We start from the raw sequence: 26,390 nt of genomic DNA, 5'->3' as shown, positions 1-26,390 counted from the left end.
CCTCACGAGGGCAACCCCGATCATCGGATTTCCTGCACTTCAAGTTATCCTTTACATACAGCCTCCCGTGGAAGCAGCGCCAGGTCAAGTCCCAAAACTTCATGGGGATCCGCTTAGAATTTAAAAGCCCCAGCCCGACCTCCAGATCCCGGTCTGGGCAATCCTTAAGGGCCAGGGGCTTCTGGAAATGGGTCAACAGGACCCTCCTGTCAAGGCATTGCCTCGACATGGTCCTGATTTCCCACATTCCCAAACCCCACCGGCGGATCACCTTCAGAACCGGGGTAGCGTAAGCCGGGAGATGCCCATGAGGTGTACGTAGGACCTTCACCCGCCCTCCTGTCTCCCATTCCTGGAAGAAAGGCCAAAGCCAACCCTTGCAGGAGACTACCCACGGAGGAGCCCTCTCTAGCCAGAGGTTGGAGATGTTAGTCTTAAGAGAGGTGTTTACTAGAAACACCACCGGGTTGACCATACCCAACCCGCCTAGTCTCCTCGTACGGTATGTAACCTCCCTCTTGATTAGGTTAAGCCTATTCCCCCATAACAATTGGAAGAACAGGCTATAGACCCGTGTCCAAAGAGGTTCCGGCAAGATGCACACACTGCCCAGGTATATTAATAAAGGTAGCAGAAAGCCTTTAGCCAGGGCAACCCTTTCCCTCAGGGTTAAAGACCAACCCTTCCATTGGTCCACCTTTTGGGCGGCGATCTTAAGTCTGCCCTCCCAGTTTTGCTGGGGGTAATCCCCGGGGCCAAATTCGATGCCTAGAATTTTGGCGGTGGCCTGGGGCCCTGGAAGGGTGTCCGTCAGATCAAAACTAGGATCTCCCCCTCCCAGCCAGAGACTTTCACACTTATCCTGGTTGATCATGGACCCGGATGCCTCCGAGTAGCGCACTACCTCCGACATGACCCAGTCCGCCTCCCCTCTCGAAGATACGAAAAGGGAAACATCATCGGCGTACGCCACCACCCTCAGAGAGGACCCAGAGCCCGCCTGGTCCATCCCGACTCCCGCCAACGGTCCACGATCTACCCTCCTTAGGAAGGGATCGATCGCGAACACGTATAAAAGCGGGCTCAGTGGACAGCCCTGACGGACCCCAGAACCCACCTCAAAAGGGCGACCTGACCAACCGTTCACCAGCGGAAAAGTCTCAGCCCCTTGGTACAAGATCTCTAACCATTTTACAAACCTCCCAGGCAGACCATACCTCAAAAGGACGAACCAGAGGTACTCGTGGTTGACCCGGTCAAAGGCTTTCGCTTGATCTAATGACAGCAAGTACCCCTTCCAGTGACCTGCCCTACCCTGCTCCACTGCCTCTCGGACACCGAGCACAGCACTAAAAGTACTGCGGCCTGGAACAGAGCAATGCTGGGCCCCTGAAAGGAGCCGGGGTGCAAACTTCACCAACCGATTAAACAGCACCTTGGCCAGGACCTTCCGGTCCGTATCGAGAAGCGCTATGGGACGCCAATTCTCGATACGGGACGGATCCTTACCCTTTGACAGAATAATGAGGGCTGACTTCCTCATTGAGTCGGGAAGAGTGCCCGAGGAGAGACACTCATTAAATACCCGTCAAGAGGGGGACCAAGGAGTCCCTAAAAGTCTTATAGAACTCGGATGTTAAGCCATCCGGACCTGGCGATTTCTTGGGCCGAAGCCCATCAATGGCCAGTCTCGCTTCCTCTTCCCTGATTTCTTCTGCCAAAACACCAAGAGAGGGGTCACCCCCTGGCTCAGGGACGGCTTCAGCCAGGAAAGCCGACATCCTGTCCCGCTCCAGATCCTTCTTTTCCAAGAGGTGTGAGTAGAAGGATCTGACCACCTCCAGGATCCCTGATTTGGATCTGTTCAGGGACCCCGTACTGTCGATCAGTCCTGTTACCATCTTACAATTCACTGACATCTTACAGTTTCTGTAAGGGTCGGGCGAGCGGTACTTCCCGAAGTCCCTCTCAAAAACTAAAGATGTGTGCCTATCATACTGGCACCTCTTGAGCAAAGATTTCACTCTGGAGATTTCCTCACGGTCACCTCCAGTCGAGACAAGCTGCTCGAGTTTCCTCCCCAGGGCCTGGTACAAGCGGTGCCTGTTCAGACTCCTGAGGTTCGAGAGCTGACGGAAGAACCCCGCCACCCGCTTTTTGAAGATCTCCCACCACTCTGACTTACTACTACAGAGATCCAACAGCGGTACCTGGCTCTGAAGAAAGTCCTCGAAGGATTGTCTCACCTCCGCTTCTTCCAGCAGGGACGAATTGAGCTTCCACAGCCCTCTTCCCATCTGAGGAGTCTCTGCAACATTCAGAGAAAAGAAAATTAGACAGTGATCGGAGAACTCCACCTCAACGGCGGACACAGCAGAAAAGATGGCGTCCTCCTTTAAAAAAAACCTGTCTATTCTAGACCTACTGCTACCCCTATGGTAGGTGAAACCCCCGTGGCCTGGGGTGTGCCGGATGTGGACATCCACCAGGCGAGCTTCACTAGCTATGCTATTAAGCGCGACGCTGTTATAAGCCAGGCGATCTCCAGGACCCCCCCGGTCACGGGACCTCGTAATGGTGTTGAAGTCCCCACTGGAGACCACCTGCCGGCTCGTAAAAAGAAAGGGCTTGATCCTCAGGAAGAGACATTTGCGGTCCCACTTGGACTGCGGGCCGTAGATGTTGATGAGCCGGAGCTCTTGTCCCCTCATGAAGACATCTAGGATCAGGCACCTCCCCATTTCCAACTCAGTAACCCGTCGGCATTCAACAGCTGCAGTCTTAAAAAGGACTGCTACCCCGCTATACGGCTCGGCCGCAAGAGACCAGTATGAGGGCCCGCACCTCCACTCCCTCCGTGCTTTATAGATGGCCCCCATGTCTGTTAGTCTGGTCTGTTGCAAGAATAAAATTTATGCCTCAATCCGGGAGAAAAAATCAAAGGCCGTAAAGCGAGCCGCATCTGACTTGATGCTGGTGACATTAATGGACGCTAGCGTCAACGGGGCGAGTTCAGCCATCATGGGTGATCGAGTTGGATGGCCAATTTCTTCCCTACCCCGCTATCACCTCCACCTGGGGAGGGGTCAGACACCTTCCTTTTCAGGGAAGCTCCCGACGTGTCCATCCCACCCCCCCTGGTGTCCTCGCCCCCGGGTTCCAGGTCTATCCCCCCTCAGGAGGAATAGTGCCCCCTGAGGGACGGACTCCGCCAACCCCTGAAGGACCCTCCGGTGTTGCTCCCGGCCCAGCACCCTCGTCTTGCGGCTCATCATCTGAACCTCTGAGGGCGCTGAACCGGTTGGAGAGTCTGATCAGAGGGGGGTCAGCGGGCCCTTCCGTGTGCACCCTGGTGGTCGGGGGCAGGGGAGACTTTGAAGGCTTGTCAGCCTTCTTCCCCCCCGTTTTGCGCTTGGCACGCCTGGTTTTGCCACCTGATGCTGTAGGCTGCTCTTGGACTTCCTCATCAACACTTTCATACTGAGAGGAATTGTCCGAGTCAGCCGCTTTCTCCTCTCTCTCCATCCTCCTGATCTCCTCACTCACCGCACTCTCCCCCAGGGCCTCAGAGGCTTTGGCCATGGGCCTGGAGGGAGGAGCAGGCATCACCCCGGTTGCCCGAGGCTCCACCTGTCCCTTACCTCCCTGGCGCTTTTTCTGCCTCCGCTGGTACGCGGGGCCCCTTGCAGCATTGCCCTTCCTCACTGACCCCTCAGCCCTTCCTCCTCCGCCACCACCTGCCACAGCAGAAGAAGCGCCACCGGGGGTTGCCCCCCCACGGTCTCCCCCCACTGGGCCTGCGGCGGCATTAGAGAAAGAGCGAGGGCAGCGGCTGAGAGGGTGACCTAGGTCACCACACAGGTGGCACCGAATATCCTTACACAAGGCGGCCAGGTGACCTACCCCACCACACAACGCGCACTTCTGCACCTTGCAGTTGGCGCTGAAGTGGGTGGGGTCGCCGCACTTGTGGCAGACCTTCGGTTGCCCCTGGTAGAAGATCAGGATCCTGTCCCTTCCCAGGAACGCCGAGGAAGGGATGTGGGTGACCGTGCCGCCGGAAACCTTCACTTTGACCATGAAGGTCCAGCCCCCCGACCAGATGCCGAACTCGTCCCTGTTCTTTTTTGGGACCTCGGTGACCTCCCCGTAACGGGAAAGCCACGTCATGATGTCCACGCCTGCGAGAGACTCGTTACATGTAACCACGGTCACTCGCTTGACGGAATTTTGGCGAGACACCGCTTGAGCCACGAAGTCTCGCCATCCGGGCTCATCTCGCACCAGTTCGTAATTTGACCAAAAGAGCTCAAGCCCCTCTGGCCGCACGAAGCTGACGTCGAAGAAGCGGGACGCCGAAGGATGTATCAGGGCAAAGATGTCATTCGCCCCGAAGCCCATCTTAAGGAGGAGCTCCACCACCTTGCTCCTAGGTGGCAGAGCTTCACTGCCACCCCACCTAAGACGGACCACATTCCTTCTTGGCGGCCCCTGCCCGGCTGTGGGGAGAGACCAAACAGTCCCTCCCTCCCTTTGATTTTGGAAGGCAGCAAGGCCGTGTCTCTCTATCCAGAAAGACAAGTCCACTGTCCTCCCCTCTACTACTATTGAGCTATCTCCCCTTTTGAGAGCCTCCAGGAAACGGCGGTGCGAAACGCCGTCCCTGGAGCTCGGAGGCGAGTAGACCTCCCCCCCAGAACCACCCCGACCCCCAGCCGCGGCCCCCGCATAATTGCGTTGGGGTCTCGCGGCTGGAGGGGCAGTCGGGCCAGCCCTCCCACCACTACCACCACTTGTGCTAGCACCCTCATTCGTCCTCCCAGTCACTCTCCCATTCACTCTTTTATTATTTGCATTCACCCCAGCATTCACTCCAGCACGTTCACCAACATTCACACTAGCACTCACTCCCTCATCCATGTCACTCATATCACCATTCACTTCAGCAAACATCTCCTCAAATATGTCCACTCCGCTTTCGTACTCACTCTCACTCGCACAATTGGTGAACATAGTAATATTATTTACATTTACTAAACCAGTGCAGTTCCTCTCTTTGCCTGCAGGGGGCCCTGAGCTCTGTTGCTGGGAGCTACTCCAGCTCCTGTCCAGGAGCGCCGCCGCCCCTTTAAATGCCTCAGTGCTGATGACATCATGCACTCTGCCCTGGCTGGGCCTAGGAGCAGCAGCAGCTTCTGATTTCAGCTCCATTTTTTTTCTTTTTCCGAGTTTTGTTTACTCTGGGCAGGGACGGCCACTGGCACCGCTCCCTGCCCTGCACCTTTCTTCACCCCCGCCGCCGGCTTGCCAGGGAGCGCCAGAGCCCCCGCACCCTCAGATGAAGGTAGGTGGGCCGGGGACCCCGACAACTCCCCGCCAGCTTTTGGGGGCAGCACATCATTACTTGGAAGGGTGGGTGGGACAGAGGGCAGCGGGCCCGCTGCGGCCACGCCCCCCCCGCCGGTCGCAGCCACCCCAGGCAGAGCCGCGGCCCCTTGTGAGGCCACGGCCCCCCTGGGTGACGCGAGCACAGTGGGCAGAACCGCGACCATCGAGGCCATGCCCCCCCCGCTAGTCACGGCCACCACGGGCAGAGCAGCAAACCCTTGCGAGGCCACGCCTCCCCCGGGTGACGCGGACGCAGCGGGCGGGACGACGGCCGAGGAGGACATGCCCCCCCCCGCATGCCGCAGCCTTTGCAGGCCGGGCAACATTCGGGGAGGCCACACCCCCCTCACGGACCACCGCCGCCACCCTATGCCCACCACTTGAGACAGGCAAGGCCGGCCACTCCCCCTCGTCGCCCAGCAGCGGTGGAGCCCCCTGCACGGACCCCGTTTTGGGTCGACGTGCTGGAGACCCCGCTCTCACCACAGGTGCTGACATGGGAGCGACCAGCACTTTGTACCGCCTCAGCTGCTGCTTGATGTTCTGTTCGCCCTTCCTAGGCTTCTGGACCCCCACTAGCGATCCAGACTTAGCGGATCCGTACGTGGGGGGTCCACAAGCCCCAGCACTCGCCGCCGGAGGTGCGGCCCTGGCTGTACCAACTTTACCTGGTGCCAGGCCAGCCCCCCCTGCCACCGAGGGCTGAGCCCGGACACTACCACCAACACAACAACCAGCACCGACCTCCATGTCGCTGCCCTGGTCTGAACTGTCACCAGATGCGACAGTCAGGTCACAACAGACATCAATCTCCCCGCTCCCTCGCTGCGGACCCACCACAGGGCCCGAGGCGGGGTGGGTAGCGGGTTCCACACAGCGGGACAGAGGGGCCCCGGGAAGAGGAGCAAAAACCAGTTGTTCCTCCACGCCTTCAGAGGCCTTACGCCTGTGCCTCCTGTTTCTCCTCTTCCCGGTTGCCTCATCCTGCGGGCAGACTTCATACCCAAACAACAGCGTGCCAAACCGTGCTGGGGATTCCGTCTGCCGTACTTGTTTAAGGATGAGGCAGCCCCCCTCAGAACTACTCCGGCTCCCTCCATCCTCCCCCTCGCTCCCGCTTTCCTCCGCGTTACTGGAGTCCAGCGGGAGGGCCACCTGCTCGGGGGCTATCCCACTGCATGTTACCTGGCTCACGCTGGTGTCCGCCAGGTCTTCAGGTGGAGGCGGCCCGGGTGTGGTGTGGGCGCCATCTTGCTCTTCCTCCTCCTCGCTTTCCACCACCTGGATGGGGCCTCCTGATCCCCCAGGAGACCCACCGGCCATGGCCCTGAACCGGTCCTCGTTTTGTAGCTTTTCAGCAAAGAGGCCGCTGCCGGCCATGATGGAACTTCGCCGGCCCTCCAGGGCCCGAATCTCCCCTTTCAGCCGCTTGACTGTGGCGGCGACCTCCGCTCTCTTTGAGGCAGGGAGCCTGTTTTTACTGATGACCCGGGCTCCCTCCAACTCCCCCCGGAGTCTCCTGAGCTGCTTGCCGGCCTCCTCGTACTCGGAGAGGTGGGCATGGATGCGGGAGGCGAAGGTGGTAGCCGGCTCTCCCGCAACCATGGAGCCCCAGATGTTAAGGGGGGGCCCCGCCTCACCTCTGCCGGCTGCTGCACCTCCGGGGGAAGGGCCCGCCACAGTCTTCACTTCAGGGGTCCCGGACCCTGGAGCCTTGCGGCCCCCTGGGGTCCGCTTTTTCCCCATCCCTGGGACTGGCTGGCTGTGCCTTGGGCCTCCTGGTGGTGGATGAGGCCCCCCACCCCCAGCTGGCTTGCCGGGGGGTGGGAGCCAGGGGCACAGCCCTGGCGCTCAGTCCCAGGGAAAGTCCTCTTTCCTGGGAAGGGGGCAGATGGAAAGTCCTTGCAGGAAAAAAAACCTCCCTTCCCAGGAGCTTAGCAAAACCCCAGCCTGCAGAGGCTCAGCTGCGACGCTCCTCCTCTTCCTGGGCGTGCCCAGAGCTGCACTCACTATTCTGCTGGTGCAGTCACTGTGTACATACATACATTACTGATCCTGAGTTACATCCTGTATTATACTCCAGAGCTGCACTCACTATTCTGCTGGTGCAGTCACTGTGTGCATACATTACATTACTTCTGTTGTGTGTACACAGTTATTCCTGTAGTGGCCATCAGATGTCACCTCTCGCTCACCTTCCCGCTTTGCCTGTGCCTTGCTCCACTGATGAGGCTGCTTTATTCCTCTCCTGCAGACACTGTGGGTTCGGGGTCAGCGCTGCTCCCTGTTGGTCACCAGTGACAGCTGTTTGTAGATGCAGATTATCACTAGAGATTTTTCCTGGAAAAGATCAGCTCAGGGCAGCGAAATTTGAAAAGCTGTGGGTGATTTCGGGTGAGGAGGGTCAGCATGGGCAACCTGACACCCGGCAGTAGTCACCCAGCTTTTCTAGAATTCTGATCTCGTCCTCCAGTTGTAGTAATGGAAAGATGGAGGACCACCCCTGCGGGGGCCATAGTGAGGGGTGTGTGCACGGTCACCCTCTGCCTCCCTAATGTTCCTGTGTTACATCCTCACAGTTGTGAAGACCTCTGCTCGCTGTTATTCCAGTGTTTACTGCCATTGGATTTATTCACGTGTGGTTGAGCCCATGTCCAGAGACCGCCACGCCTGGTACTGGCCCGAGACCGCCACGCCTGGTACTGGCCCGAGACCGCCACGCCTGGTACTGGCCCGAGACCGCCACGCCTGGTACTGGCCCGAGACCGCCACACCTGGTACTGGCCCGAGACCGCCACGCCTGGTACTGGCCCGAGACCGCCGCGCCTGTTTCTGGCCCGAGGCCGCCGCGCCTGTTTCTGGCCCGAGGCCGCCGCGCCTGTTTCTGGCCCGAGGCCGCCGCGCCTGTTTCTGGCCCGAGGCCGCCGCGCCTGTTTCTGGCCCGAGGCCGCCGCGCCTGTTACTGGCCCGAGACCGCCGCGCCTGTTACTGGCGAGACCGCCATGCCTGTTACTGGCCCGAGACCACCATGCCTGTTACTGGCCAGAGACCGCCATGCCTGTTACTGGCCCGAGACCGCCATGCCTGTTACTGGCCCGAGACCGCCATGCCTGTTACTGGCCCGAGGCCGCCACGCCTGTTACTGGCCCGAGACTGCCGCACCTGTTACTGGCCCGAGACTGCCGCACCTGTTACTGACCCGAGACTGCCGCACCTGTTACTGGCCCGAGACCGCCGCACCTGTTACTGGCCCGAGACCGCCGCACCTGTTACTGGCCCGAGACCGCCGCACCTGTTACTGGCCCGAGACCGCCGCACCTGTTACTGGCCCGAGACCGCCGCACCTGTTACTGGCCCGAGACCGCCGCACCTGTTACTGGCCCGAGACCGCCGCACATGTTACTGGCCCGAGACCGCCGTGTCTGTTACTGGCCCGAGACCGCCGCGCTTGTTACCTTCCCGAGGCCGCCGCGCCTGTTGCTGGCCCGAGGCCAACACGCCTGTTGCTGGCCCGAGGCCAACACGCCTGTTGCTGGCCCGAGGCCGCCGTGCCTTTTGCTGGCCCGAGGCCGCCGTGCCTTTTGCTGTCCCGAGGCCGCCGCGCCTGTTGCTGGCCCGAGGCCGCCGCGCCTGTTGCTGGCCCGAGGCCGCCGCACCTGTTGCTGGCCCGAGGCCGCCGCGTCTGTTGCTGGCCCGAGGCCGCCGCGCCTGTTACTGGACCGAGACCGCACCGCACATGACAGCCGTGCAGCTGTGCGATCTTCCTAGTCACTGACAGCAAGCCGAGATCCTGGAAACCATAGGGAATAGATAAAGTATTTCAGGGAACAGTGTCACTTCCATGTGTGGCCCCCAAGTCTAATGTCTGCTCCCCTGTTTCTTAGTAATGTGACTACTTTGCTTATAAAAGTGCCTTCAAGTGTCTGACTGTCTGCCATCCCGTCTTCCTGTGTTGATGACGGATATATAGAGTTTGGACTCTCTCTGGCCTTCGCTTCATGCATTAGGAGGCTCAGGATGAGCAGCGCTATTTTCATCTGGGGGGCGCTGCAGGGAGTGGGATTGTGGGCAGGTGATGCCATGAGTATCGGATCCAGGCTGTGCCCGCTGGGACATGGGGTGAGGGGCACACAATTCTGGGAAGGGACTGGAGGGAATCCTTACATAACCCCGGAATAGTGCCCAGCGGGATTACTGGCAACTTGGCACATTTACTGCTTCCTAAATCTGTGCCCGGCTGACCGCCCCCCCACCCCCCACCCCCGCCGCGGACTCTCATAAAGACAAGCATGTGTTTCCAGGAGTGATGGCAGACAGGAAGCCAAGGAAGAATAGTGCGGCCTCCCCCAGCACCGCTGCAACTGGCGCAGCCTGGGAATAGGAGGCTGAGCGCGGGAGGCAGAGCTGGCCTCCTAAGACTATGTGCACATGATGCGGATTCTGCTGCGGATCTGCAGCGTTTACAGTACCATTCTTTGCAATGGTAAAACCAAAAACGCTGTGCACATGCTGTGCATTTGCTGCGGGTTCAAATCCGCAGCATGTCAATTCTTTGTGCGGATTCCGCAGCGGTTTCACACCTCCATTGTAGAGTTGTGAAACCGCAGGCTAATCCGCAGCCCTTCCAACTACGTGTGTACATGGCCTAATAGTCACAACAGGTGGACAGGCCAAACCCTGAGCACATGGGAGTACCCACCCTGAGAGGAGCACATGAGAGTACCCACCCCGAGAGGAGCACATGGGAGTACCCACCCCGAGAGGAGCACATGGGAGTACCCACCCCGAGAGGAGCACATGGGAGTACCCACCCGGAGAGGAGCACATGGGAGTACCCACCCTGAGAGGAGCACATGGGAGTACCCACCCTGAGAGGAGCACATGGGAGTACCCACCCTGAGAGGAGCACATGGGAGTACCCACCCTGAGAGGAGCACATGGGAGTACCCACCCCGAGAGGAGCACATGGGAGTACCCACCCCGAGAGGAGCACATGGGAGTACCCACCCCGAGAGGAGCACATGGGAATACCCACCCCGAGAGGAGCACATGGGAGTACCCACCCCGAGAGGAGCACATGGGAGTACCCACCCTGAGATGAGTACATGGGAGTACCCACCCTGAGAGGAGCACATGGGAGTACTCACCCTGAGAGGAGCACATGGGAGTACCCACCCTGAGAGGAGCACATGGGAGTACCCACCCTGAGAGGAGCACATGGGAGTACCCACCCTGAGAGGAGCACATGGGAGTACCCACCCTAGAATGAGCACATGGGAGTACTCACCCTGAGATGAGCACATGGGAGTACTCACCCTGAGATGAGCACATGGGAGTACCCACCCTGAGAGGAGCACATGGGAGTACCCACCCTGAGATGAGCACATGGGAGTACCCACCCTAAAATGAGCACATGGGAGTACCCACCCTGAGATGAGTACATGGGAGTACCCATCCTGAGATGAGCACATGGGAGTACTCACTCTGAGAGGAGCACATGGGAGTACCCACCCTGAGAGGAGCACATGGGAGTACCCACCCTAAAATGAGCACATGGGAGTACTCACCCTGAGATGAGCACATGGGAGTACTCACCCTGAGAGGAGTACATGGAAGTACCCACCCTGAGAGGAGCACATGGGAGTACCTTCCTTGAGAGGAGCACATGGGAGTACCCACCCTGAAATGGAGATAATGCAAGAGGAGGAAAAGAGGTGTACAGCTATTCACCAAGAGGGCCGCACCCCAGGCCAACGGAAAGCCGTACACCAGCCCAACGGTTGGTCACCAGATACTGATGAAGGAGGCGACGGGCAGTCACCAGATACTGATGACGGAGGTGATGGGTGGTCACCAGATACTGATGACGGAGGCGACGGGCGGTCTCCAGATACTGATGATGGAGGTGTCAGGCAGTCACCAGATACTGATGACTGAGGCGACGGGCTGTCACTAGATACTGATCATGGAGGCGACGGGCAGTCACCAGATACTGATGATGGAGGCGACAGGCTGTCACCAGATACTGATGATGGAGGCGACGGGCTGTCACCAGATACTGATGATGGAGGCGACGGGCTGTCACCAGATACTGATGATGGAGGCGACGTGCGGTCACCAGATACTGATGATGGAGAGGACGGGGGTCACCAGATACTGATGATGTAGGCGACGGGCAGTCACCAGATACTGATGATGGAGGCAACGTGCGGTCACCAGATACTGATGATGGAGAGGACGGGGGTCACCAGATACTGATGATGTAGGCGACAATCTGTCACCAGATACTGATGATGGAGGCGACGGGCAGTCACCAGATACTGATGATGGAGGCGACGGGCGGTCTTTGTATTTTGTTGTTTTGTTCAGTAATAAAGATAAGCTATTATCATATTCATGTATGAAACTTCTGACACTGCAGCGTTTTCTGCCCCTGCCTATAACTTCTGCCCAGTGATATATATATATATATATATATATATATATATATATATATATATACATACACACACTAGCTGAAGAGCCCGGCGCTGCCCAGGCATAGTAACTAACTGTGGTTAGTTATAGCAAATTATAATTATCCTCCATCCCATAGTCCCGTGCCCATATACCCATCATACATATCCACGATCCCATAGTCCCGTGCCCATATACCCATCACACATGCTCCATCCCATAGTCCCATGCCCATATACCCATCACACATCCTCCATCCCATAGTCCCATGCCCATATACCCGTCATACATATCCACGATCCCATAGGCTCGTGCCCATATACCCATCATACGTATCCTCCATCCCATAGTCGAGTGTCCATATACCCATCATACATCCTTCATCTCATAGTCCCATGCCCATATACCCATCATACATAGCCACCATCCCATAGTCCCATGCCCATATACCCATCATACATATCCACCATCCCATAGTCCCATGCCCATATACCCATCATACATATCCTCCATCCCATAGTCGAGTGTCCATATACCCATCATACATATCCTCCATCCCATAGTCGAGTGCCCATATACCCATCATACATATCCACCATCCCATAGTCCCGTGTCCATATACCCATCATACATATCCTCCATCCCATAGTCCCATGCCCATATACCCATCATACATCCTTCATCTCATAGTCCCATGCCCATATACCCATCATACATATCCTCCATCCCATAGTCCCATGCCCATATACCCATCATACATATCCTCCATCCCATAGTCGAGTGTCCATATACCCATCATACATATCCTTCATCTCATAGTCCCATGCCCATATACCCATCATACATAGCCACCATCCCATAGTCCCATGCCCATATACCCATCATACATATCCACCATCCCATAGTCCCATGCCCATATACCCATCATACATATCCTCCATCCCATAGTCGAGTGTCCATATACCCATCATACATATCCTCCATCCCATAGTCGAGTGCCCATATACCCATCATACATATCCACCATCCCATAGTCCCGTGTCCATATACCCATCATACATATCCTCCATCCCATAGTCCCATGCCCATATACCCATCATACATCCTTCATCTCATAGTCCCATGCCCATATACCCATCATACATATCCACCATCCCATAGTCCCATGCCCATATACCCATCATACATATCCTCCATCCCATAGTCGAGTGTCCATATACCCATCATACATATCCTCCATCCCATAGTCGAGTGCCCATATACCCATCATACATATCCACCATCCCATAGTCCCGTGTCCATATACCCATCATACATATCCTCCATCCCATAGTCCCATGCCCATATACCCATCATACATCCTCCATCCCATAGTCCCATGCCCATATACCCATCACACATATCCTCCATCCCATAGGCCCGTGCCCATATACCCATCACACATCCTTCATCTCAAAGTCCCGTGCCCATATACCCATCATACATATCCTCCATCCCATAGTCCCGTGCCCATATACCCATCACACATCCTTCATCCCATAGTCCCGTGCCCATATACCCATCACACATCCTTCATCCCATAGTCCCGTGCCCATATACCCATCATACATATCCTCCATCCCATAGTCCCATGCCCATATACCCATCATACATATCCTCCATCCCATAGTCCCATGCCCATATACCCATCACACATCCTCCATCCCATAGTCCCATGCCCATATACCCATCACACATCCTTCATCCCATAGTCCCGTGCCCATATACCCATCATACATATCCTCTATCCCATAGTCCCATGCCCATATACACATCATACATATCCTCTATCCCATAGTCCCGTGCCCATATACCCATCATGCATCCTCCATCCCATAGGCCCGTGCCCATATACCCATCATACATATCCGCCATCCCATAGTCTCATGCCCATATACACATCATACATATCCTCTATCCCATAGTCCCATGCCCATATACACATCATACATATCCTCTATCCCATAGTCCCATGCCCATATACCCATCACACATCCTCCATCCCATAGGCCCGTGCCCATATACCCATCATACATATCCGCCATCCCATAGTCAACCATAATGACATCATAATGAGCGGCGGCGGGGCTTGCAACCTATGATGACATCAGCGTCGCCATGGCAACCATTGTGACATCATAATGAGGGGCGGGGCTTGATACGCACACACTTTTTCCCCAGTATGTAGATAGGGGCAAAATTGTTTGGTGAATTGGAACGCGCGGGGTTAAAATTTCGCCTCACAACATAACTTAGGACGCTCTCGGTGTCCAGACGTGTGACTGTGCCAAATTTTGTGGCTGTAGCTGCGACGGTGCAGATGCCAATCCCGGACATACACACATACATACACACACACACACTTTGAGCTTTATATATTAGATATATTTATATACATGGGGATCCGCGGCCCTTACATGCCATTATCTGGTGGGATTGTCGCCTTCCAGAAGGCCGGGGGCCGAGGATCGTGGTGTTTGTGGGGTCGTCCATCTCTGGAGAGCCGCTCTGTAGCCGGGAACATTCTGTTCTCTGGGACAGGAAACATCGGTGGCATATATAGGACGCGCCGGAGCTCAGGAACTATTCATCTGTTTGGCTGGAGTTTATAACTTCCTTTTTCTGTCTGGAAAGATCCTCAGGATGTAAACATTGTATACGAGGAACAATACGGGAGCTGTGTACACTGATCCCGTGTCTCCAGGTCGGGGGTGTATATTGTCTGCACTGTATGACATGTGCAATATGTGGGAAATAGGATTTGCTTCATCTTATATAGTTGCCCTCAGCTCAGGTGTTATGGATTTGTCTGTTCTGAAGCTTGTTGACTGTTCCCAGCCCGCAGGATTGTGAATGCAGCTCTGGAGAATAAGGTCATGTCCACTGTTCAATATGCAGATTTCTGGGTACGTTTAATACATTCATATGCACAACATCTCCTGTCCGCGGAAGATGGAAGGAGCCTGATGGCGCCAGCGAACCCTATGGAGCTGTGGGGTTATTGTAGGCTTTTCTACACACGAGGCTTCTCCGGTTTCTTGGGAAGGTGTTCCCCGGTGGGGGAGACTATGACTGACTGGGGTAGCACGTTCTAGAGTGTGGGGGAAGCACGGAGAGATTTTGGAGAGGAGCAGAGAATCCTTCACTGAGGATGAATAGGGGATCAGTAGGGTCCCGGACCCCTCGCTCATAAAGGAGCATGTCTTTCTTGCATCACAGCTCAGTGACAGGTCCATTATAAGACATCACAAGTGCGGAGCTGCAGGAGACCTATCCTGTGATCAGGACACCAGTCATTAAAGGGTCATTCCCAAAATAGATTATCTTCTATCCTTTGGATAGAGATTCACTTTCTGTCCACTGCGATCTCCAGTGATCCTGAGAAGGGTGGTCTGCTGTACCACCATCATGAATGGATCGAAGGTGCACATTCTCCACGCCTTCTCCGTTCATTGTCTACGGGGCTGCTGAAGAAAAGGGAGCACAGTGCTCGGCTATTTCCAGCCGTCCCATATACAATGAGTGAAGGCCGAGCGTGTTCACCTTTGCTCCATACAAGTCTGAGTTGCAGAGCTCCCTTCTCAGGATTGCAGGGGACCCCCGGCGATTGGCAAGTTATCCCCTTACCTGTGGACAGGGAATGACTCTTTAAGATGAATGATAAAATTCATGCTGCTACCACCACTAGGGGGAGCACAGTGAATATTGGCTGTATGCGTCTGTATGTGAAGAGCTCCCCCTAGTGGCAGTTACAGTCTTCTATTATAGTGGAGGCCCACTTACTGCTCTGGGCCCCGAGTATCACCTGCACTGTCCTTATGATGAGGATTGCAGCAGAAAAACAGTGACTGGGGCGGAAGCGCCTGCCATTATTATCAGCCGTATCACGCAGTCCCGGCAGAATATCACACTAAGTGGCTCTTCCTTTATGTCCTGATCTGAGAACGAACCTCAAAGGGAGGATGTCTCCGACAATAACAAGTGTGATAGAAATATCAGCAGCTCCTCACACAACACCGGACACTGCTACAAACTCATGGAGGGGAAATGCAGGGTAACATCCATGTCGATGGGAGCGAGCGTGGCCCTGGGAGGAGGCGTCATACACTCATCTGTGGACTTTCTTGTAGATAGGTGCTGCTTACACCTCTAGACCCGCGGAGTCACAGCACCGTGGCTCCGGGGGTCTCTGAGTGATGATAACCTGTCCAATCAGTCTCCTGAACGCTCAGACCATTGATTGATGGCGAGGTCAGGTGATCACTCAGGTCATTGAAGGCAAGATCAGGTGATCGCTCAGGTCATTGGTGGCGATATCGGGTGATCGCTCAGGCCATTGATGGCAAGATCAGGTGACCACTCAGACTATTGATTGACGGCGAGGTTAGGTGATTACTCAGGTCATTGATGGCAAGATCAGGTGATCGCTCAGACTATTGATTGACAGCGAGGTTAGGTGATTACTCAGGTCATTGATGCAAAGATCAGGTGATCGCTTAGGTCATTGGTGGCGATATCGGGTGATCGCTTAGGTCATTGGTGGCGATATCGGGTGACCGCTCAGGCCATTGATTGACGGTGAGGTCAGGTGACCGCTCAGGCCATTGATTGACGGTGAGGTCAGGTGACCGCTCAGGCCATTGTTTGACGGTGAGGTCAGGTGACCGATGGCAGGTGACAGTCACGTCACTAAGGGGTCTAAAACTAAAGGTATCACCTAGCACAAGCCTGTGTGCAGGGAGCAGACCGCGCCGTCTGCATACTGGACGGGATTACTACCTCTGCCTTAGATCAAGAAATAATAAAGTTGAGGCTATTAAACTACAGTCGTAAGAGATGTAAGGTGCATACCCTTCTGGAGAGCGGACCCCTTTCTGAGGGATCCCGTGCAGGCTGCTCCCGGAGTGTACAGTACAGAGTGTTACCGGGAAAGTGAGCGCGCAGTCTCCTCCGAGACCATCACAAGTGACGACCTTGAGGCTGCGGTGGGGACATCCCCAGATCTGCGGGCGGCCGCCGTCTGATTATTATTCTATACGATAACCTCTAACTTGTCTGTTTCCTGTAGGAAGTCGTACACACGAGAAGATGGCGGAGAAGACCTCAGGCTGGGTGAGCACCTCGCTGCGGCTCGTGGGGGCCACAACCTGTCATGTTCACATGTGGCTGGGGGGGGTCGGGATATAATATGGTCCAGTGTAACCCCCGGAGCCCCACAGGAGAGGTCATCAGTGCGTCTGGGGTTAAAGGCCGACCTTCTGTACTTTCTGATTCAGAGAGCCACTGTAAAACCAAACACACGCCCGTGCAGTTACCGATATTTTTTTTGCGGTGGGGTTTATATTTCTTCAGACGGATGTGAGACGGAAAGGTTCACAGGATGGCAGCAGATTAAAGGGGCTGTCGGGGCAAAATTTCAATTTTTATTAAATGTAAAATATGTTAAAAAAGCCAACAAACAAACTAATCCTCCCCTGGAGGCGGCACGTACCCGGATCCAGTGCAGGTCGCCCCATGGTTTACATTTACACCCCAAGGGAGACTGTGCATGCAGACCGCAGAGCTCTCTGCTCTATAATCTTGCTCCTTTAAGGAGACTTGCTGAGACTTCACATTTTTAAGCAAATTATGAATTATGGAGAAAAATTTGTGTAAGAAGTAGAATCGTGTTTTTTAGTAGCAGACGTTGCTTTGCACTTTTCATCTTTGCTGCGTTTGTAAATTCCCCTATGGAGGCGTCATGCAGACCCCACCGATGCGCAGGGTGTGGGGGCTTCACTGTGCTGATGGGCCGTATACAGCGAAGTATCGTAGGAGGAGGTTAGAAACCACAGCAGGAAATGCCGGAGATGTCGGGGAGCGGAGGCTTCTCTCTGAGGATCTCTCCTTACCCGTGTGTGAGTACATACAAGAAATCGTCAGCAGGAATCACAGACCGACACGTCCCACCATTATCAGACCGGGCCGGAAAACGATCAAGTAACTCATGAACAGGAAAAATGTACAAATTCTGCGCTCAGGACCACAAACTGACACATTGCAGCAACCCACCAGCCCGGACCCCAGACTGATACATGTTACCTGCACTGATACATTGTAACAGCCCCTCAGCCCAGACCCCAGACTGATACATATTACCTGCACTAATACATTGTAAAAACCCACCAGCCCAGACTGATACATGTTACCTGCACTGATACATTGTAACAGCCCCTCAGCCCGGACCCCAGACTGATACATGTTACCTGCACTAATACATTGTAAAAACCCACCAGCCCAGACTGATACATGTTACCTGCACTGATACATTGTAACAGCCCCTCAGCCCAGACCCCAGACTGATACATATTACCTGCACTAATACATTGTAAAAACCCACCAGCCCAGACTTATACATTTTACCTGCACTGATACATTGTAACAACCCCTCAGCCCGGACCCCAGACTGATACATGTTACCTGCACTGATACATTGTAACAACCCCTCAGCCCGGACCCCAGAATGATACATGTTACCTGCACTGATACATTGTAACAACCCCTCAGCCCGGACCCCAGACTGATACATGTTACCTGCACTAATACATGGTAACAACCCACCAGTCCGGACCCCAGACTGATACATGTTACCTGCACTGATACATTGTAACAACCCACCAGCCCGGACCCCAGACTGATTCATATTATCTGCAATGATACATTGTAACAACCCCTCAGCCCAGACCCCAGACTGATACATGTTACCTGCACTAATACATGGTAACAACCCACCAGCCCGGACCCCAGACTGATACATGTTACCTGCACTGATACATTGTAACAACCCACCAGCCCGGACCCCAGACTGATTCATATTATCTGCAATGATACATTGTAACAACCCCTCAGCCCAGACCCCAGACTGATACATGTTACCTGCACTAATACATGGTAACAACCCACCAGCCCGGACCCCAGACTGATACATGTTACCTGCACTGATACATTGTAACAACCCACCAGCCCGGACCCCAGACTGATTCATATTACCTGCAATGATACATTGTAACAACCCCTCAGGCCGGACCTCTGACTGATACATGTTACCTGCACTGATACATTGTAACAACCCCTCAGGCCGGACCTCTGACTAATACATGTTACCTGCACTGACACATTGTAACAACCCCTCAGCCCGGACCCCAGACTGATACATGTTACCTGCACTGATACATTGTAACAACCCACCAGCCTGAACCCCAGACTGATACATGTTACTTGCACTGATACATTGTAACCACCCCTCAGCCCGGACCTCTGACTGATACATGTTACCTGCACTGATACATTGTAACAACCCCTCAGGCCGGACCTCTGACTGATACATGTTACCTGCACTGATAAATTGTAACAACCCCTCAGCCCGGACCCCAGACTGATACATATTACCTGCACTGATACATTGTAACAACCCACCAGCCTGAACCCCAGACTAATACATGTTACTTGTACTGATACATTGTAACAACCCCTCAGCCCGGACCTCAGACTGATACATGTTACCTGCACTGATACATATATGGGAATTTCAGCCTCTTAAAACAAATATTTCCATGTTCTAATAGGAAGTAGAGTTATTGAAATCATAAGTATATTAGAAAGTTAGCAAAATTCTCATTCCAGGATAATATGGGTTTCAGCACAGAGTATTTCAGGAGAAGTGTGTGGCAGTGCCTCCATCAGCACAGAGTATTTCAGGAGAGGTGTGTGGCAGTGCCTCCATCAGCACAGAGTATTTCAGGAGAGGTGTGTGGCAGTGCCTCCATCAGCACAGAGTATTTCAGGAGAGGTGTGTGGCAGCGCCTCCATCAGCACAGTATTTCAGTAGAGGTGTGTGGCAGTGCCTCCTTCAGCACAGGGTATTTCAGGAGAGGTGTGTGGCAGTGCCTCCATCAGCACAGTATTTCAGTAGAGGTGTGTGGCAGTGCCTCCATAGTATTTCAGGAGAGGTGTGTGGCAGCGCCTCCATCAGCACAGGGTATTTCAGAAGAGGTGTGTGGCAGCGCCTCCATCAACACAGGGTATTTCTGAAGAGGTGTGTGGCAGTACCTCCATAAGCACAAAGTATTTCAGGAGAGGTGTGTGGCAGTGCCTCCATCAGCACAGAGTATTTCAGGAGAGCTATGTGGCAGTGCTTCCATCAGCACAGAGTATTTCAGGAGAGGTGTGTGGCAGTGCCTCCATCAGCACAGAGTATTTCAGGAGAGGTGTGTGGCAGCGCCTCAGGCCATCAGCACAGAGTATTTCAGGAGAGGTGTGTGGCAGTGCCGCCTTCAGCATAGAGTATTTCAGGAGAGGTATTTGGCAGTGCCTCCATCAGCACAGAGTATTTCAGGAGAGGTGTGTGGCAGCGCCTCCATCAGCACAGAGTATTTCTGGAGAGGTGTGTGGCAGCGCCTCCATCAGCACAGAGTATTTCAGGAGAGGTGTGTGGCAGTGCCTCCTTCAGCACAGGGTATTTCAGGAGAGGTGTGTGGCAGTGTCTCCATCAGCACAGAGTATTTCAGGAGAGGTGTGTGGCAGTGTCTTCATCAGTACAGAGTATTTCAGGAGAGGTGTGTGGCAGTGCCTCCATCAGCACAGGGTATTTCAGGAGAGGTGTGTGGCAGTGCCTCCATCAGCACAGAGTATTTCTGGAGAGGTGTGTGGCAGTGCCTCCATCAGCACAGAGTATTTCAAGAGAGGTGTATGGCAGCGCCTCCATCAGCACAGAGTATTTCTGAAGAGGTGTGTGGCAGTGCCTCCATCAGCACAGAGTATTTCAGGAGAGGTGTGTGGCAGCGCCTCCATCAGCACAGAGTATTTCTGGAGAGGTGTGTGGCAGTGTCTCCATCAGCACAGAGTATTTCAGGAGAGGTGTGTGGCAGTGCCTCCTTCAGCACAGAGTATTTCTGGAGAGGTGTGTGGCAGCGCCTCCATCAGCACAGGGTATTTCAGGAGAGGTGTGTGGCAGTGCCTCCATCAGCACAGAGTATTTCAGGAGAGCTGTGTGGCAGTGTCTCCATCAGTACAGAGTATTTCAGGAGAGGTGTGTGGCAGTGCCGCCTTTAGCATAGAGTATTTCAGGAGAGGTGTGTGGCAGTGCCTCCATCAGCACAGAGTATTTCAGGAGAGGTGTGTGGCAGTGCCTCCTTCAGCACAGAGTATTTCTGGAGAGGTGTGTGGCAGCGCCTCCATCAGCACAGGGTATTTCAGGAGAGGTGTGTGGCAGTGCCTCCATCAGCACAGAGTATTTCAGGAGAGCTGTGTGGCAGTGTCTCCATCAGTACAGAGTATTTCAGGAGAGGTGTGTGGCAGTGCCTCCATCAGCACAGAGTATTTCAGGAGAGGTGTGTGGCAGCGCCTCCATCAGCACAGAGTATTTCTGGAGAGGTGTGTGGCAGCGCCTCCGTCAGCACAGAGTATTTCAGGAGAGGTGTGTGGCAGTGCCTCCTTCAGCACAGGGTATTTCAGGAGAGGTGTGTGGCAGTGTCTCCATCAGTACAGAGTATTTCAGGAGAGGTGTGTGGCAGTGCCTCCATCAGCACAGAGTATTTCAGGAGAGGTGTGTGGCAGCGCCTCCATCAGCACAGAGTATTTCAGGAGAGGTGTGTGGCAGCGCCTCCATCAGTACAGAGTATTTCAGGAGAGGTGTGTGGCAGTGCCTCCATCAGCACAGGGTATTTCAGGAGAGGTGTGTGGCAGTGCCTCCATCAGCACAGAGTATTTCAGGAGAAGTGTGTGGCAGTGTCTCCATCAGTACAGAGTATTTCAGGAGAGGTGTGTGGCAGTGCCTCCATCAGCACAGGGTATTTCAGGAGAGGTGTGTGGCAGTGCCTCCATCAGCACATATTATTTCTGGAGAGGTGTGTGGCAGTGCCTCCATCAGCACAGAGTATTTCAGGAGAGGTGTGTGGCAGTGCCTCCATCAGCACAGAGTATTTCAGGAGAGGTGTGTGGCAGTGCCTCCATCAGCACAGAGTATTTCTGGAGAGGTGTGTGGCAGCGCCTCCATCAGTACAGAGAATTTCAGGAGAGGTGTGTGGCAGTGCCTCCATCAGCACAGAGTATTTCTGGAGAGGTGTGTGGCAGCGCCTCCATCAGCACAGAGTGTTTCTGGAGAGGTGTGTGGCAGTGCCTCCATCAGCACAAAGTATTTCAGGAGAGGTGTGTGGCAGTGCCTCCATCAGCACAGAGTATTTCAGGAGAGGTGTGTGGCAGCGCCTCCATCAGCACAGAGTATTTCAGGAGAGGTGTGTGGCAGCGCCTCCATCAGCACAGAGTATTTCTGGAGAGGTGTGTGGCAGCGCCTCCATCAGTACAGAGTATTTCAGGAGAGGTGTGTGGCAGCGCCTCCATCAGCACAGAGTATTTCTGGAGAGGTGTGTGGCAGCGCCTCCATCAGCACAGAGTATTTCAGGAGAGGTGTATGGCAGTGCCTCCATCAGCACATAGTATTTCAGGAGAGCTGTGTGGCAGCGCCTCCATCAGCACAGAGTATTTCTGGAGAGGTGTGTGGCAGCGCCTCCATCAGCACAGGGTATTTCAGGAGAGGTGTGTGGCAGCGCCTCCATCAGCACAGAGTATTTCTGGAGAGGTGTGTGGCAGCGCCTCCATCAGCACAGAGTATTAGAAGTGTGTGGCAGTGCCTCCATCAGCACAGAGTATTTCAGGAGAGGTGTGTGGCAGTGCCTCCATCAGCATAGAGTATTTCTGGAGAGGTGTGTGGCAGTGTCTCCATCAGCACAGAGTATTTCAGGAGAGGTGTGTGGCAGTGCCTCCTTCAGCACAGGGTATTTCAGGAGAGGTGTGTGGCAGTGCCTCCAGCAGCACAGAGTATTTCAGGAAAGCTGTGTGGCAGTGCCTCCATCAGTACAGAGTATTTCTGGAGAGGTGTGTGGCAGTGTCTCCATCAGTACAGAGTATTTCAGGAGAGGTGTGTGGCAGTGCCTCCATCAGTACAGTGTATTTCAGGAGAGGTGTGTGGCAGCGCCTCCATCAGCACAGAGTATTTCTGGAGAGGTGTGTGGCAGTGCCTCCATCAGCACAGAGTATTTCAGGAGAGGTGTGTGGCAGTGCCTCCTTCAGCACAGAGTATTTCAGGAGAGGTGTGTGGCAGTGCCTCCATCAGCACAGAGTATTTCTGGAGAGGTGTGTGGCAGTGCCTCCATCAGCACAGAGTATTTCAGGAGAGGTGTGTGGCAGTGCCTCATTTAGCACAGGGTATTTCTGGAGAGGTGTGTGGTAGTGCCTCCATCAGCACAGGGTATTTCAGGAGAGGTGTGTGGCAGTGCTTCCATCAGCACAGAGTATTTCAGGAGAGGTGTGTGGCAGTGCCTCCATCAGCACAGAGTATTTCTGGAGAGGTGTGTGGCAGTGCCTCCATCAGCACAGAGTATCCCTGGAGAGGTGTGTGGCAGTGCCTCCATCAGCACAGAGTATTTCAGGAGAGGTGTGTGGCAGTGCCTCCATCAGTACAGAGTATTTCTGGAGAGGTGTGTGGCAGCGCCTCCATCAGCACAGAGTATTTCTGGAGAGGTGTGTGGCAGCGCCTCCATTAGCACAGAGTATTTCTGGAGAGGTGTGTGGCAGTGCCTCCATCAGCACAGAGTATTTCTGGCAAGGTGTGTGGCAGTGCCTCCATCAGCACAGAGTATTTCAGGAGAGGTGTGTGGCAGTGCCTCCTTCAGCACAGGGTATTTCAGGAGAGTTGTGTGGCAGTGCCGCCATCAGTACAGAGTATTTCAGGAGAGGTGTGCGGCAGTGTCTCCATCAGTACAGAGTATTTTAAGGAGAAGTGTGTGGCAGCGCCTCCATCAGCACAGAGTATTTCAGGAGAGGTGTGTGGCAGTGCCTCCATCAGCACAGGGTATTTCAGGAGAGGTGTGTGGCAGTGTCTCCATCAGTACAGAGTATTTTAAGGAGAGGTGTGTGGCAGCGCCTCCATCAGCACAGAGTATTTCAGGAGAGGTGTGTGGCAGTGCCTCCATCAGTACAGAGTATTTCAGGACAGGTGTGTGGCAGCGCCTCCATGAGCACAGAGTATTTCAGGAGAGGTGTGTGGCAGTGCCTCCATCAGTACAGAGTATTTCAGGAGAGGTGTGTGGCAGCGCCTCCATCAGCACAGAGTATTTCTGGAGAGGTGTGTGGCAGCGCCTCCATCAGCACAGAGTATTTCTGGAGAGGTGTGTGGCAGTGCATCAGCACAGAGTATTTCTGGAGAGGTGTGTGGCAGTGCCTCCATCAGCACAGAGTATTTCTGGAGAGGTGTGTGGCAGTGCCTCCTTCAGCACAGGGTATTTCAGGAGAGGTGTGTGGCAGTGCCTCCATCAGTACAGAGTATTTCAGGAGAGGTGTGTGGCAGTGCCTCCATCAGCACAGGGTATTTCAGGAGAGGTGTGTGGCAGTGCCTCCAGCAGTACAGAGTATTTCTGGAGAGGTGTGTGGCAGTGCCTCCTTCAGCACAGGGTATTTCAGGAGAGGTGTGTGGCAGTGCCTCCATCAGCACAGGGTATTTCAGGAGAGGTGTGTGGCAGTGCCTCCAGCAGTACAGAGTATTTCTGGAGAGGTGTGTGGCAGTGCCTCCATCAGCACAGGGTATTTCAGGAGAGGTGTGTGGCAGTGCCTCCATCAGCACAGAGTATTTCTGGAGAGGTGTGTGGCAGTGTCTCCACCAGTACAGAGTATTTCAGGAGAGGTGTGTGGCAGTGCTTCCATCAGCACAGAGTATTTCTGGAGAGGTGTGTGGCAGTGCCTCCATCAGCACAGAGTATTTCTGGAGAGGTGTGTGGCAGTGCCTCCTTCAGCACAGGGTATTTAAGGAGAGGTGTGTGGCAGTGCCTCCATCAGTACAGAGTATTTCAGGAGAGGTGTGTGGCAGTGCCTCCATCAGCACAGGGTATTTCAGGAGAGGTGTGTGGCAGTGCCTCCAGCAGTACAGAGTATTTCTGGAGAGGTGTGTGGCAGTGCCTCCTTCAGCACAGGGTATTTCAGGAGAGGTGTGTGGCAGTGCCTCCATCAGTACAGAGTATTTCAGGAGAGGTGTGTGGCAGTGCCTCCATCAGCACAGGGTATTTCAGGAGAGGTGTGTGGCAGTGCCTCCAGCAGTACAGAGTATTTCTGGAGAGGTGTGTGGCAGTGCCTCCATCAGCACAGGGTATTTCAGGAGAGGTGTGTGGCAGTGCCTCCATCAGCACAGAGTATTTCTGGAGAGGTGTGTGGCAGTGTCTCCACCAGTACAGAGTATTTCAGGAGAGGTGTGTGGCAGTGCTTCCATCAGCACAGAGTATTTTTGGAGAGGTTTGTGGCAGTGCCTCCATCGGCACAGAGTATTTCAGGAGAGGTGTGTGGCAGTGCCTCCATCAGCACAGGGTATTTCAGGAGAGGTGTGTGGCAGTGCCTCCTTCAGCACAGGGTATTTCAGGAGAGGTGTGTGGCAGTGCCTCCTTCAGCACAGGGTATTTCAGGAGAGGTGTGTGGCAGTGCCTCCTTCAGCACAGGGTATTTCAGAAGAGGTGTGTGGCAGTGTCTCCATCAGTACAGAGTATTTCAGGAGAGGTGTGTGGCAGTGCCTCCATCAGCACAGGGTATTTCAGGAGAGGTGTGTGGCAGTGTCTCCATCAGTACAGAGTATTTCAGGAGAGGTGTGTGGCAGTTCTTCCATCAGCACAGAGTATTTTTGGAGAGGTTTGTGGCAGTGCCTCCATCGGCACAGAGTATTTCAGGAGAGGTGTGTGGCAGTGCCTCCTTCAGCACAGGGTATTTCAGGAGAGGTGTGTGGCAGTGCCTCCTTCAGCACAGGGTATTTCAGAAGAGGTGTGTGGCAGTGTCTCCATCAGTACAGAGTATTTCAGGAGAGGTGTGTGGCAGTGCCTCCATCAGCACAGGGTATTTCAGGAGAGGTGTGTGGCAGTGTCTCCATCAGTACAGAGTATTTCAGGAGAGGGGTGTGGCAGTGTCTCCATCAGTACAGAGTATTTCAGGAGAGGTGTGTGGCAGTGCCTCCATCAGTACAGAGTATTTCAGGAGAGGTGTGTGGCAGTGCCTCCATCAGCACAGGGTATTTCAGGAGAGGTGTGTGGCAATGTCTCCATCAGTACAGAGTATTTCAGGAGAGGTGTGTGGCAGTGCCTCCTTCAGCACAGAGTATTTCAGGAGAGGTGTGTGGCAGTGCCTCCATCAGCACATAGTATTTTTGGAGAGGTGTGAGGCAGTGCCTCCTTCAGCACAGAGTATTTCAGGAGAGGTGTGTGGCAGTGCTTCCATCAGCACAGAGTATTTTTGGAGAGGTGTGTGGCAGTGTCTCCATCAGTACAGAGTATTTCAGGAGAGGTGTGTGGCAGTGCCTCCATCAGCACATAGTATTTTTGGAGAGGTGTGTGGCAGTGCCTCCTTCAGCACAGAGTATTTCAGGAGAGGTGTGTGGCAGTACCTCCATCAGCACAGGGTATTTTTGGAGAGGTGTGTGGCAGTGCTTCCATCAGCACAGA

General features: G+C 54.3%; 1 protein-coding gene across 2 annotated transcripts in view; it reads left to right on the top strand.

Annotated features, from left to right (window-relative positions):
* The window catches only part of MINDY4 (MINDY lysine 48 deubiquitinase 4), a 109,446-nt gene that overhangs the window by 10,523 nt on the left and 72,533 nt on the right, over positions 1-26,390 (top strand). For both annotated transcript variants that reach the window (XM_073582202.1, XM_073582203.1), the window contains exon 6: positions 16,952-16,995. In XM_073582202.1, coding sequence (XP_073438303.1) covers positions 16,952-16,995 — 44 coding nt within the window. The remainder of the gene's footprint in view (positions 1-16,951; positions 16,996-26,390) is intronic.

The sequence above is a fragment of the Dendrobates tinctorius genome, unplaced genomic scaffold (assembly GCF_039654945.1).
Source record: "Dendrobates tinctorius isolate UK_male_01 unplaced genomic scaffold, ASM3965494v1 ptg000070l, whole genome shotgun sequence".
Taxonomy (NCBI): domain Eukaryota; kingdom Metazoa; phylum Chordata; class Amphibia; order Anura; family Dendrobatidae; genus Dendrobates; species Dendrobates tinctorius.
The sequence above is the reverse complement of the archived record's forward strand: the minus strand, read 5'-3'. Positions and strand labels throughout refer to the sequence as shown.